Raw genomic sequence first — 14,583 nt, forward strand, 5'->3', positions numbered from 1 at the left:
AGGAAAGGCCAGACCAACCAGGCCTGCCCAGTTCATATAAAACCAGGCCAGGCCAGGCCAGGCCAGGCAAGGCAAGGCAATGCCAGACAAGGCAAGGGAAGACTAGGGAAGGACAGGACAGGCAACCAAGGCAAGGCGAGGCAAGGCTAGAGAAAGCAAGGCTGTTAGCAGCGAGGAGAAGCAAGACACGCCAACCCAATATGGGTGATAAGCAAGCTTCTACTTTAGTCATGGCGCACATCGCTTATATCCGCATGGTGCTAGCCACGCCTACTAGTCACAACAGTATTGGTTAGTTCTACATGGCTTCCTTTGCATTCTCCTCCCACGTCTGGTTTCCGGTTACCTGTGAGGCCTACACTTTGCTTTTTCGCACAAGGCCTCTAAGGATGCATGGCCTTGCTCTTGGAGCCATTCTGCAACACCTGACCTGGCCTTCCCTGGCCTTACCTAGCCTTACCTGGCCTTCCCTGGCCTTACCTAGCCTTACCCGGCCTTGCATGGACTGGCAAGTCCTGGACTGGTCTTGCCTTGCCTAGCCTTACCTTGCCTTGTCTGGTTTTTTCTTCTCTAGTCTTACATTGCCTAGCCTGCCCTTTCCTTCCCTTACTTTGCCTGGCCTGGCCTGGCCTGGCCTTGCATTGCCTGGTGTGGCCTGGCAGCGCCTGGCTTGCCTGGCCTTTCATTTTCTTGCCTTGCTTTTTCTGGCCTTGCCTTGCCTTGCCTTGCCTTGCCCTGCCCTGCCCTGCCTTGCCTTGCCTTGCCTTGCCTTCCTTGCCTTGCCCTGCCCTGCCCTGCCTTGCCTTGCCTTGCCCTGCCCTGCCTTGCCTTCCCCTGCCCTGCCCTACTCTGCCTTGGCTTGCCTTGCCTTGGCCTGCCTTGCCCTGCATTGCCTTTCCTTGCCCTGCCTTGCCTTGCCTTGCCCTGCCCTGCCCTGCCTTAGCTTGCCTTGCCTTGCCCTGCCCTGCCCTGCCCTGCCTTGCCTTGACTTGCCCTCCCTTGCCCTGCCTTGCCCTGCCCTGCCTTGCCTTGCCCTGCCTTGCCTTGCCTGGCCTTGCCTTGCCTTGAATTTCCTTTACTGGCCTTGCCTCGCCTGGCGTTGGCTGGCCTTGTCTGTCCTGATATTACCTATCCTTACCTGGCCTTACCTCGTCTTATCTGGCATTGCAATGCCTGTCCTGGCATGTCCTGGAGTGGCCTTGCACTGCCTTGCATAGCCATGCCTTGCCTGGCCTTGCTTTGATTTGCCTAGACTCACCTGTCCTTCCCTGGCCTGGCCTGGCCTGCCCTTAACTGGACTGTCCTAGCTTGCCTGGCCTGGCCTTGCCTTGCCTGTCCTAGCCTTGCCTGGCCAGTCCTGCACAGGCCTTGCCTTGCTATCCTTACCTTGCCTTGCATGGCCTTGCCTTGCCTTGCCTAGCCTGGCCTTGCCTTGCATTGCCCGGATTTTGTATGACCTGGCCCGGCCTGGCCTTACCAGGCCTTCCATTGCTTGTCTTGGACTTGATTTACCTTGTGTTGCCTTGCCTTGTCTAGCCTTGCCTTGCCTTGCCTCACCTTGCCTTGCCTTGGTTGACTGGCCTGTCCTTCCCTAGCCTTACCTTGCCTTGCCTGGCATTGCCTTGCCTAGCCTTGCCTGGCCCGGCCTGGCCTGGCCTTGCCTTCATGGCCTGGCCTAGCCTGGGCATGCCTTGCCTTGCCTGGCCTTGTTTTCCCCTGTATTGCCTTGCCTTGTTTTGCCTTGCCTTGCCCTGCCTTGCCTGGCCTTGCCTGCCTGGCCAGGCCTGGCCTGGACTTGCCTTGCCTTGTGTTGCCTTGCTTCTCCTTGTCTTGCCTTGATTGTCTGGCCTGTCCTTACCTTGCCTTGCCTTGCCTAGCCCTGCCTTGCCTTGCCTAGCCTAGACTTACCTTGCCTTGCCTTGCCTTGCCTGGCCTTGCCTGGCCTGCCCTGATTTTGTATGACCTGGCCTGGCCTGGCCTTACCAGGCCTTCCATTGCCTGTCCTGGACTTGCTTTACCTTGTGTTGCCTTGCCTTGTCTAGCCTTGCCTTGCCTTGCCTCGCCTTGCCTTACCTTGCCTTGGTTGCCTGGCCTGTCCTTCCCTAGCCTTACCTTGCCTTGCCTGGCATTGCCTTGCCTAGCCTTGCCTGGCCTGGCCTGGCCTGGCCTTGCCTTCATGGCCTGGCCTAGCCTGGGCATGCCTTGCCTTGCCTGGCCTTGTTTTCCCCTGTATTGCCTTGCCTTGTTTTGCCTTGCCTTGCCCTGCCTTGCCTGGCCTTGCCTGCCTGGCCAGCCCTGGCCTGGACTTGCCTTGCCTTGTGTTGCCTTACTTCTCCTTGCCTTGCCTGGCCTTGCCTGGCCTTCCCTTTCCTTGAATTGCCTAGCCTGGCCTTACCTGGCATTGCATTACCTGCCCTTTCATTCCCTGTCCTGGACTTGCCTTGCCTTGCCTTGCTTTGCCTTACCAGGCCTTACCTGGCCTTGCATTGCCTGTCCTGGACTGCCCTCGCCTGGCCTTGCCTTCCTTTGCCTGGCCTTGCCTTGCCTTGCCTTGCTTTTCTTCGCCTTGCCTTGTCTTGCCGGGCCTGGCATTGCCTCGCCTTGTTTTAACTCACCTTACCTTGTATTGCCTTGCTTGCCTGGCCTTGCCTGGCCTTAGCTGGCCTTCCATTGCCTGTCTTGGACTTGCTATGCCTTGTATTGTCTTGCCTTACCTAGCCTTGCCTTGCTTTGAATTCCCTTGCCTGGCCTGGCCTGTCATGGCCTGGCCTGGCCTTGAATTCCCTGGCCTTGCCTGGCCTGGCCTGGCCTTGCCTTCCCTGTCCTTTCCTGTCCTTGCATTGCCTTGATTGGCAAGGCCTAGCCTGGCCTTCCCTGGACTGGCCTTGCCTGGCCATGCCTGGCATAGCCTGACCAAGACTGGCATCACCTGGCCTTGCCTTTCCTTGCCTAGCCTTGCCTTGCATGGCCTAACCTGGCCTAGCCTTGCCCTGGCTGGCCTTGATTGGGCTGACCTTACCTGCCCTTGCCTGGCCTTACCTGTCCTGGCCTTGCCTTACCTGCCCTTACCTGTCCTGCACTGCTACTACTGTATGGGCCTTGCCTTGCCTTGCCTTACCTTGCCTTACCTGGCCTTTCCCTGGCCTTGCATGGACTGGCCAGTCCTGGACTGGCCTTGCCTTGCTTGGCCTTGCCTTTCCTGGCCTGGTCTGGTCTTCCCTTGCATGGCTTGGCCTGGCCTGACCTGGCATTGCCTTGTCTTGTCTTCCCTTGCCTTGCCTGGCCTGGCCTGGCCTGGCCTGGCCTTGCTTTGCCTTACCTGGCCTAACCTGGCCTTGGGTTGCCTGCCCTTGACTGGCTGTGCCTTGCATCGCTTTACCCTGCCTTACCTGGCCTAGCATTGCCTGTCCTGGAGTGGCCTTGCCTTGCCTTGCCTTGCCTCGCCTCGGCTGGCATGGCATGGCCTGGCCTGGCCTTGCCTTCCCTGTGATTTCCTGGCCTTGCATTGCCTTTATTAGCCTGGCCTGGCCTGTCCTTTCCTTGACCTGCTTGGCCTTGCCTGGCCTTTCCTTACCTGGCCTTACCTGGCCTTACATGGCCTGTCTAGACCTGGACTAGCCTTGCCTTGCCTAGCCTTACCTTGCCTTAACTGGCCTTTCCTTTCCTTGCCTGACCTGGCCTGGCCTTCCCTTCATGGGCTTTGCCTTCCCTTGCCTTGTCTTGCCTTGCCTCTCCTGGCCTGGTTTCGACTGTCTTGCCTGGCCTTGCCTTGCCTTGCCTTGCCTTGCCTTGCCTTGCCTTGCTGTCCTGGTTTAAACCGAGCCAGACAGCTTGTTCACTTACTTCCCCCCAGGGGACTTGAGGATATCATGGAAGCACACAATGGTTTGGACTGGGAGGGACCTTAAAGCTCCTCCAGCTCCAACCCCTGCCACTGCCAGAGACAGCTTCCACTAGAGCAGTTTGCTCCAAGCTCCATTCAACCTGGTCTTGAACACTGCCAGCCATGGGGCAGCCACAGCTTCTCTGGGCACCCTGTGCCACTGTCCCACCACCCTCACAGGGAACAACTTCTAAGATCTCATCTCAATCTCCCCTCTCTGTCACGTTAAATTCGTTCCCCCTTCTCCCATCCCCACAGGCCCTTGTTTTCCCCACAGGAAATGAGGGCAGATCCCAGGATCATCCCTCGGCAGCCGCAGCGCTCTGCTGCCGGCTCAGCCAGCCCAACTCACACACCAAGTCCAAAGCAGCCACTCTGGGGAAGTCTCTTGAGGTGTTCTGGCAACTCCTACAGCACCCCAAGATCGCCATCGCCACCCACCTCCTTCCACGCTCCTGTGTCCACAGGCGTCACCAGCTCTGAGACACCAAGACAGGAACCACCAGAGGAGCTGCTCTTGCCTCCTCCACCGGTAGCTTGTGTTCCGTGGGGCAGCTGTCGTCTCCCGGTGCCTCTGCTGGAGGGTTCTGTGGGGTTCTGTGACCTCACACACCTGAACACGGGGAGTTCCAGAATCAGCCACCCCTGTGGTCTCCATGTCCCCAAGGTCATTGTGATGCATGAGCTCTGACTGGGTCCACGGGGTGCTCTGGAGGTGCTGCAGGCATTCTCTGGGATTCTCTAGGGGTATCCCCAGGATGCCCTGGGAGTGCACAGAGACACAGGGCCGTGGAGCAAGCTGCTCTAGTGGAAGGTGTCCCTGCCTGTGCCTTTGGGGGCTGGAGCTGGGTGAGCTTTAAGGTCCCTTCCAGCCCAGCCCAGCCCACTCTGGGATTCCATGATTCTCTGCTGTGCCAATGTCGGTCCCTCTCCACTCCTCGTAGGTGGCCGCGACGCCCTGTTCCATGGCCCAGGTTGAGCTGTGACCCCTCGCATGCTCCACCTCCGGACCAAAGGCACTGAGAAAGAGCAGCCCGTGAGGGACCTCCCTGAGCCGGCTGGGCAGAGGCTGGTCCCCCCGCAGCGACTCCCGGAGCACCCCTGGGTGCCCAGTGGTCATGGGCACGATGCTGCCGCCATCCAAAAGCCCCAGTGATCTGTGGGGTGGTCTCTGGTGGCTGTAGCCCCTGTTTGAGGCCTCCATTTGTCCCCTGCAGAGCTTTGGTGCATTCCCATGAACCTCCAAATCCCCCTAAACCTCCAGTTCCCTTCCGAACCCCAAATCCCTTCCATTTACTGCCATGGGCCAACAGGGGTACTAAAGACTCAGGGTACTCTGGGTCAAATGTAACCCCTAGCTTTGGGACACTGGCTGTTCCCCAAATCCCTGCACCACCCCGGGGAGCTTTGGGGATCTCCCCCAATGCCAAAATCCCATCTGAACCCCCAAACTCTTCCCCTCAACACATCTCCATGCTGGGGGAATGTTGCTCACTCAAAAGCGACTGAGGGGGCCCTGGGACCCAGGTACATGGGAGATCTCCCAATATAATGTGCCCCCTACAGAACATTTTGGGGATCCCCCCCTGAACCTCAAAATGTTTCTTGAACCCTCAAATCCCTCTGAACACCCAAATTCCTCCCGCTTCTGTCAACGGGGCTCCCTAGGGCATCCAATGTGATTCGGCTGCCCTGGGATTGATGGACACCCCAGTCTCGGTAGACAGGGAGTCCCCCAAATAAATGAGCCACCCCAAAGAGTTTTGTGGACCAGCCTGAATCCCCAAATCCTCCCTGCATCCCCCCAGATCCTCCCAAACCCAAAGCCCACAGCTCCAAAGCCGCCCCGGCTCAGCACAGTGGCACAGACTTGCTAAAAAAGGGGTGTTCCGAAAAGTGGTGTTCCCCCAACACCTGCCCTGGGGATTCATCAAGATGCTCTGGAACCCCGAACACACTGGGGGGACCCCAACATTGCTTTCGGTTCAGTAGTGAATTAGGTGGGCCTAAGGGGGTGGATCCCCAAAAGGGTCACCCCAATAAAGGGGCAAACCAAAACCACACTGCACCCCAAAGGGCCCTGGAGGCACCCAAAGCAATCGTGCTGCCCCTAAATCCTAGGGTAACCCCAAATTTCCCTGAAGCAGCACAAAAGCAGGCAGGACCCCCAAGTGGGGGCCTGGGGCAGCACAAAGTCACCCACACCCTTCCATCCCCCCGGCCCCCCCCAGATGAACCCAGGGACCCAAAAACCTGGAGGAGCCCCACCAAACACCCGCCCCCAACTGGGGTACCCCAGAAAAGCTGCTCCCCCCTTCCAATGCCACCCAGCCCCAAATTGCTCCTCGTTGCCCCCAAACCACACCCCATGGGGCACCCCAGCTCCCCCGTCCCTGGTATCAGGGAGTTGGGGGCGCCAGCCCCAGAGTGGGGGTTGCCTAATTTGGGATGTCCCACCAAAAGACCAGGGAGGTGTGGTGGGGGATGGAGGGTAGGAAGCTCTGCAGAGGGATCTGGACAGGCTGGATCCATGGGCTGTGGCCAATGTGTTGAGGGTCAAGAAGGCAAAGTGCCGGGTCCTGCGCTTGGGCCACAACAACCCCCTGCAATGCTCCAGGTTTGGGGAAGAGGGGCTGAAAACTGCTCATGGGAAAGGAGCTGGGGGTGCTGATTGATGGAGCTGAACATGAGCAGCTTGTGCTCAGGCAGCCAGGAAGCCACCAGCACCCTGGCCTGGATCAGCACCAGTGCGGCAGCAGGGCCAGGGCAGTGGTTGTGCCCCTGCACTGAGCACTGCTGAGGCCGCACCTCGAATCCTGGGTTCACCTCTGGGCCCCTCACTACAAGAGAGACATTGAGGTGCTGGAGAGGGGCCAGAGAAGGGCAATGGAGCTGGTGCAGGGCCTGGAGCACAAATGTGATAGGGAAGGGCTGAGGGACCTGGGGGGGACCTGATTGCTGCCTACAACTGCCTGCGAGGAGGATGGAGCCAGGAGGGGCTGGGCTCTGCTCCCAAGGAACAAGGGATGGGACAAGAGGAAATGGCCTCAAGCTGCACCAGCGCAGGTTTAGATGGAGCTGAGGAACAATTTGTCCAGGAAGCTAGGGACCAGGTTAGGAAAGCTGAGGCCCAGTTAGAATTCAGATAGGCTCAGGATGTTAAGGATAACAGGAAGGGATTCTTCAGGTATGTAGCAAATAAAAAACAGACTAGGGAGAACATAGACCCCTTCCGGAAGCTCTCGGGAGAACTGGCTACACGGGATTTGGAGAAGGCTGAGGTTCTGAATGACTTCTTTGCCTTGCTCTTCACTGGCAAAGGCTCTGACCACACCAACCAAGTCTTGGAAGGCAGATGCAGGGACTGTGAGAATGAAGACCTTGCGCCCACTGTAGGAGAGGAGATGGCTTGAGACCATCTTAAAAACCTGAACATGCACAAGTCCACGGGGCCTAATGAAATCCATGCACAGGTCCTGAAGGAGCGGGCGAATGAAGTTGCTAAGCCACTGGTCTTCATATTTGAAAAAACATGGAAGTCAGGTGAAGTTCCTGACGACTGGAAAAAGGGAACTATAACCCCCATTTTCAAGAAGGGGAAAATGGATGACCTGGGGAATGACAGAGCAGTCAGTCTCACCTCTGTGCCTGGCAAAAGCTTGGAGCGGATTCTCCTGGAAGGCATGCTAAGGCACATGAAAATCAACAAGGTGCTTGGTGACAGCCAGCAGGGCTTCACTGAGGGGAAATCCTGCCTGACCAATGTGGTGGCCTTCTATGATGGGGCTACAGAACTGATGGACAGGGGCAGAGCAGTTGATGGCATCTACCTGGACTTGTGCAAAGCGTTCGACACCGTCCCACACGACATCCTTGTCTCTAAATTGGAGAGACATCAATTTGATGGATGGACCACTCGGTGGATAAAGAACTGGCTGGATGGCCGCACACAGAGAGTTGTGGTCAATGGCTCAGTGTCCGGCTGGAGACCGGTAACGAGTGGGGTCCCTCAGGGATCGGGGTTGGGACCGGTCTTGTTCAACGGCCTGCGGCCGTTACAGGGGGGGGAGTCAGCTGAGGGGAGCGGAGGGGGTTACTCTCCCACCCTGCGCTCTGATTGGCTCCGTGGTGCAGTGCGCGGGGCCAGGCGCTGATTGGCTGCCGTGGAAGTGGGCGGGGCGACAGGAACAGAGCGCGCGTTGTCTGGGGGGGAGGAAAGGAGGGAGATGGGGGGCGATGGGACCCCTATGGACCCCTATAGAACCCTATGGGGCAGGGACAGGTTCACACCCACTGCTGGCTCCCCCCATGGCTTTATATGGGGGCAATGGCGGTAATGGGGCAATAGGAGCAATTTGGGGTAACGGGGGGCAATGGGGGTAAAAGGGGGGTCTCGGGGTCTCGAGCTCTGCCCCCTGCATCCTGGTACTGGAGCTGCTGCTGCTTCCCCCTCCAAGGGACTCGTAAAGAGACACCCCCTCCATGGTCATGATGCGTGGATTGACTCCACAACTCATTAAAAGTTGTAAAGTAGGTATGCTTTTTATTCAGCGCTGAGACGCACGGGGATAATTCCTCAAAGTCATGCGTACCTCAGTGTTGTTTCCCTCTACATTTATTCTCTAAAGTTATATATAGTCATAAGGTTGCACAATACGCCTATACATATTCATGTCCTATCCCCGCTTCGTATTATAATGAGCCAGAAGGTCCTCTGCGCCTGCGCAGTGCCCCCTCTGGTCATGGGCAGGGGTCTTCAAGATGAAGTAAATGAGTCTTCCTCTTCTTGCACTTTTCACCTTTTTAGACTTATGTGTGGCCTTAGAGTTTGGTCAGTGTCCCAGCCGTAAATCCTCTACTTCTCCCCTTTATCAGTAGAGTTTGATCAGTGTCCCAGCAGTAAATCCTCTACTTCTCCCCTTTATCAGTAGAGTTTGGTCAGTGTCCCAGCCGTAAATACTCTACTTCTCCCCTTTATCAGTAGAGTTTGATCAGTGTCCCAGCCGTAAATCCTCTGCTTCGCCCCTTTATCCGTAGATTCAGGCGTCTGCTTATTAACAGGACCGGAGGTCTCTGTTCTGCTTAGCAGGCATTTACAATAGATAGTCCTTTTGTTTAAACAAATTCCTCTAACCCCCTTGTACAACCCCCCTGTACAACTCCCTTGTACAATGGTCAACCCTCTGTATCAGTCAGACCCTGCAGGAACCCATAGAGACCCCATAGGGAGACCCATAGAGGCCAAACACAGAGACCCATAGAGACCATATAGATCCACAGCCCACAGAGACTCATAGAGACCCCATAGAGACGCATAGAGACCCATAGAGATCCATAGACACCGCAGAGATCCTGAAAGCGACCCAAAGTGAACCATAGAGACGCCCCATAGAGACCCCATAGAGACTCCATAGAGACCCCATAGAGACCCATAGACTACAGGGACTACAACCCTGATCATGCAACGCGGCACCCATAGAGCCCCTTTACGGTGGCGCCCAGCCGGGACTACTACTCCCATCATGCAGCGCGGCACCCATTGAGCCCTGTTATGGCGGCGCCCAGTTATGACTACAACTCCCATCATACCCCGCGGCTCCCATAGAACACCATTATACAGCCGCCAGGCGGTACTACGACTCCCATCATGCCGCGCAGCACGCATAGAGCACCACGAGGGCGTCCCCCAGCCTGGACTACAACTCCCATGATGCAGTGCGACACCCCTACAGCACCACTAAGGCACCGCCCCGGTTGGACTACAACTCCCGTCGTGCCGCGCGGCGCTCCCAGCGTTTCAATTTTGCCCATAACTTTTTCCTCCCCACTCCTGAACCCCAGAACCCTTTAGGGACTCTCTCTGTACTTTAAACCCCACTGGGTTTCCTTCTGAAGCGGGTGCTGGGCTCATAGGGGTCCTTAAAGCCCCCCAGATTCTCCCTAAACCCAGTGCTGGGACCTTTTGGGGTGCCCCCAATCCCTCCATGGTCCCTGCAGTCCTTTTATGGTCCCGTCCCCCCCCCCCCCCAAAAAGGGTTCTTGAACCCCTTTGGGCCTCCCAAACTCCCCTCAACGTTTGGCTTTGGGGCCCCATTGCCCCCCAGGTTGATGCTGGAGGCCGCAGGGCTCTCAGGGGCTCGGGACGCCCTGATCAAGCAGGTCCTGGAGCTACGGGGCAGCCCCATGGACTCCCCAGAAGCTGCCCTGGGGCCACTGAGGAGGCAGCTGCAGGAGGGGAAGCAGCGGCTGGTGGGTGCCAACGGGGGAATGTGGAGATTTGGGGGGGGTCCTGATGGGCTTGGGGGGGGCTGGGGGGTGGAATCTGATGGTTATGGGGAGGGGTTGGGGTCCCTAAAGGGTCCCAGCACCACTTTTTGGGAGGGATGAGGGATATCTGGGGGTCCTGGAGGGGGATTTTGGGTCTATAGGGGATGATCTGGGGGAGTTTGGGGCTTTAGAGGGGATTTGGGGGATTCAGCATTGCTGGGAGGGGTATCTGGGGTTCTGGATTGGTTTGGGGTGAAGGGAGAGGTTTTGGGGAGAAATATGGGGCGATATTTAAGGTGTTTGGGGGTCTTGAGGGGGTATTTGGGTCCCTCCCATGGCTTTGGGGTCCCTCATTTCCTTGTGTCCCCCCTCCCCACCCCTTCCAGTCCCGCCGCTGGATCCAGCTCCGGGCTCTGGCCGCATCCAATGGGAAGCTCCGGGCGCAGCTGTGCCCCCTGCAGGCCCAGGTGAGGAACGAGGGGGAGGGAAGTGGGGCGGGGCTTAATGGTGAGTGGGCGAGGCCTCAGAGCTTTGGCCACACCCCTTTCAGGCCCGAGGAGCTGTGCGGCTCCCCCCAGGGCTGCAGGGGGAAGGGCAGTGGCTGCAGGCAGCGCTGAGCATGCTGGGAAAGGAGAGAGTGCCCCTCCCCCCGAGGTGAGTGAATTGGGGGGGGGGGAGGGTGGTGGAGGAGGAGGGGGAAGGGCTGTGCTGACCCCTCCATTCTCCCTTTAGCCCCGCCCACTACCCACTGCAGCCAATCAGACCTGCCCTAGGAATGGCAGAGAGTGAGGTGGTGGAGGGGCCATAGACGGGGAGGGGAATTGGAAGGAGGGGCCATAGAGGGGGCAGGGGTCATAAAGAGGGGGAAGGCCATAAAGGGGGAAGGGCAATGCGAGAAGGGGACATAAAGGAAGGCGGGGCAATGGAAGGAGGGGACATAGAGGGGGGAGGGGCAATGGGGCCGTTGCTCAGGGGTGTTTGTGCCTCAGCCCCCACAGGGGGCGCTGTTGCGGGCGGCAGAGCTGCAGGGGGAGCTGGAACAGCTGCAGGAGGTGAGGTCAGCGCAAGGGGCGTGGTCAGCTCAAGGGGCGGGACCCGGGAAGCCCCGCCCACCCCGCGGTGAGTGAGGGGGACGAGCTGGGGGGTGAGGGTGTGGCCTGCGCTGATCCCGTCCCTTTGCAGCACCCGCGGGGGGCGTGGCCATCGCCGAGCTCCTCCCCCAGCTGCAGGCGCTGTCCATTCGGGTCCAGCAGTGCCTCGAGGGCTGGCCCCACCTCCAGGACGTCATCAGCCAATGGTGAGACGGCGAGGGTGGGTCTGTGAGAGGCCACTCCCACCATGTGTGATGTCACATTCCCCCTTCCCCCCTCCTTCGTCTCCCATAGGTGGGAGCAGCCGGCTCAGTGGATACAGGCCACCCCCCCCAGCAACATCCCCTTCTCCCATTGGCTGAAGCGCTGGTCCCAGGCCACCCGTACCCTAAACTTGCACCGCCCCCTCCCCTTAGCGCCGCCCACCAGCGACAAGGAAGGGCGTGACCAGAGCAAGCCCCACCCCTGAGCCTCGGTTTCATCAGATGCTCCTATTGGATGGGGTGCAGGAGGCAGGGCTTGGAGGGGGGTGTGGCCACAAGGCTGCGGTCCTGGAAGCGGAATAGAGTAGGTCCTATAGAAATAGAGCAGTAAATAAAACAGGTCCTCTGTTAATTACATGTAAATGAGGTTGCACCCATGTTAATGAGATGCAAAGCAGGTCTTGTATTAATAAACTCGTCCCGCCTGCAGTAACAGCATGTCAACAGAGCAGAGCCTCCAATAACAATGCACAGATAACGTGTGGCCTACAGTAACACATAAATAAAGCAGGTCCTACAGTAACGAAAGTGTAAACAAAGCAGGTCCTGACATACTAAATTCCCTTATAAAGCACGACCTACAATAACAGCCTGGGAATAAAGTAGGACGTACAGGAATATGTAAATTAGACAGGCTCTATATTAATGACAGGTACATAAAAGTAGATCCTACATTAAGAACTTGTAAATAAGTTACTCAGTAAAGCGGGTCCTGACATAACAACCACCCCCAATACAGTAGGTCCTACAGGAATGAAACTGTAAATACAACATGTAAATAAAGTAGGCCCTACATTAATAACTCCCTCAAAAAAATGGGTCCTACAATAATACCTCCTCGATAAAGTAGGACCTACAATAAGGGCCCATAAATGAAGTAGGTCCTGCCCCAATACCCTGTCAATAGAGCAGATCCGACAGCAACTGTACATAAAATAGGTCCTACATTAATAAGTGAGTAAATACAGGAGGTTCTGGCACAGCACCATGTAAATACAGGAGGTCCTACAGTAAGAACATGCAAATACGAGTGGCTCCATGTTAATAACATGTAAATAAAGCAGGTCCTCCACTAAAAGGACGCAAATTAAGTAGGCCCTCCATTAATAACATGTAAATAAGGAAGGGTCTGTGTTAGTAACATGTAAATAAGTTCAACCCTACATGAACTGCGTGTGAGTAAAGCAGGTCCTACGCTAATTGCATGTAAATAAGGGGGGGGGTAACGATGGTGGGATGAGAAATGGGGAGGGATGGAGGGAGAGGGGGAGAAATGGCAGGAATGTGGGGAATGGGGGTGGGAAAAAGGGGAGGGGGAATGGGGGGCATAAGGGGGGGAGGAGAAGAGGGGACAAATGGGGGGCAGGGGCAAGGAAAAGCCCCATATTCAGGGCCATGGGGGGGGCAGCCGGGACGGGGTTAAATGGGGACACGAGTTGGGGAGCTCAGAGCTGATTGGCTGTTGACTGGGCAACGGTCGCCAGAACGAGGCGGGGGGCGGGGGCAAGGTTGCCTGGCAACGCGCAGCGCGGTGGAAGCTCACTGGCCGTCACCTGGCAACGCAGGGGAAGCGGTACGCGGAGACCCCGTTGCCTAGCAACCAACCCGGAAGTGCGGCGAGCATCACCGAACGGGGATGAGGAAAGGCCGAAATTTGGGAGCTAGGGGGGAAAAGAGGCCTCGATTTCCTGTGAAATCTTTATTTATTGGTTAATTTTCCTTTTTATACAGTCTTAAGGTGACGCCTCCCTCCCTCCCTCCCCTTCCCCCCCTCCCACCCCCCGCTATTTACATTGGTGTCAACAAGGCTTCGGATCGACCCCCCCCCCATCCCCCCATTTTGGAAGCTGAGGGCACCCAGGGGTGCTCCGGGAGTCGCTGCAGGGGGACCAGCCTCTGCCCAGCCGGCTCGGGGAGGTCCCTCACGGGCTGCTCTTCCTCAGTGCCTTTGGTCCGGAGGTGGAGCATGCGAGGGGTCACAGCTCAACGTGGGCCATGGAACAGGGCGTCACGGCCACCTACGAGGAGTGGAGAGGGACCGACATTGGCACAGCAGAGAATCATGGAATCCCAGAGTGGGCTGAGCTGGGCTGGAAGGGACCTTAAAGCTCACCCAGCTCCAATCTCCAAAGGCACGGGCAGGGAAACCTTCCACTAGAGCAGCTTGCTCCACGGCCCTGTGTCTCTGTGCACTCCCAGGGCATCCTGGGGATACCCCTAGAGAATCCCAGAGAATGCCTGCAGCACCTCCAGAGCACCCCATAGACCCAGTCAGAGCTCCTGCATCACAATGACCTTGGGGACATGGAGACCACAGGGGTGGCTGATTCTGGAACTCCCTGTGTTCAGGTGTGTGAGGTCACAGAACCCCATGGAACCCTCCAGCAGAGGCACCGGGAGACGACAGCTGCCCCACGGAACACAAGCTACCGGTGGAGGAGGCAAGAGCAGCTCCTCTGGTGGTTCCTGTCTTGGTGTCTCAGAGCTGGTGCCGCCTGTGGACACAGGAGCGTGGAAGGAGGTGGGTGGCGATGGTGATCTTGGGGTGCTGTAGGAGTTTCCAGAACACCTCAAGAGACTTCCCCAGAGTGGCTGCCGAGGGATGATCCTGGGATCTGCCCTCATTTCTTGTGGGGAGAGCAAGGGCCTGTGGGGATGGGACAAGGGGGAACGATTTTAACGTGACAGAGAGGGGAGATTGAGATGAGATCTTAGAAGTTGTTCCCTGTGAGGGTGGTGGGACAGTGGCACAGGGTGCCCAGAGAAGTTGTGGCTGCCCCATGGCTGGCAGTGTTCAAGGCCAGGTTGAATGGAGCTTGGAGCAAGCTGCTCCAGTGGAAGTTGTCTCTGCCAGTGGCAGGGTTTGGAGCTGGAGGAGTGTCGTGGTTTAAACCCAGTCAGGTAATTCGTTCGCTCACTTCCCCCCCCTTTCTTGCCCTCCCCCTGCTCTCGGAGGGATGGAGAGGAGAATCGAAAAGAATGCAACTCCCACCGGTTGAGATAAGAACAGTTTAGTAACTAAGGTATAACACAAATCACTACTGCTACCACCAATGATAATAATGATAAAGGAAATAAC

At 57.3% G+C, this 14,583-nt stretch overlaps 2 protein-coding genes across 2 annotated transcripts in view; one reads left to right on the forward strand and one right to left on the reverse strand.

Annotated features, from left to right (window-relative positions):
- The window catches only part of LOC133280764 (olfactory receptor 14C36-like), a 781,395-nt gene that overhangs the window by 719,321 nt on the left and 47,491 nt on the right, over positions 1 to 14,583 (reverse strand). The gene's annotated exons all lie outside the window — the stretch shown is intronic.
- The window catches only part of LOC133280763 (olfactory receptor 14C36-like), a 377,076-nt gene that overhangs the window by 106,021 nt on the left and 256,472 nt on the right, over positions 1 to 14,583 (forward strand). Inside the window, exon 2 of the mRNA XM_061475687.1 lies at positions 13,854 to 14,025. Within this exon, the coding sequence (XP_061331671.1) occupies positions 13,854 to 14,025 (172 nt within the window). The remainder of the gene's footprint in view (positions 1 to 13,853; positions 14,026 to 14,583) is intronic.

This window comes from Pezoporus flaviventris, unplaced genomic scaffold (genome assembly GCF_033815535.1).
Source record: "Pezoporus flaviventris isolate CSIRO_AGI_PZ_B2104156 unplaced genomic scaffold, CSIRO_AGI_Pfla_v1 ptg000088l, whole genome shotgun sequence".
NCBI classification, from domain to species: Eukaryota; Metazoa; Chordata; class Aves; order Psittaciformes; family Psittacidae; genus Pezoporus; species Pezoporus flaviventris.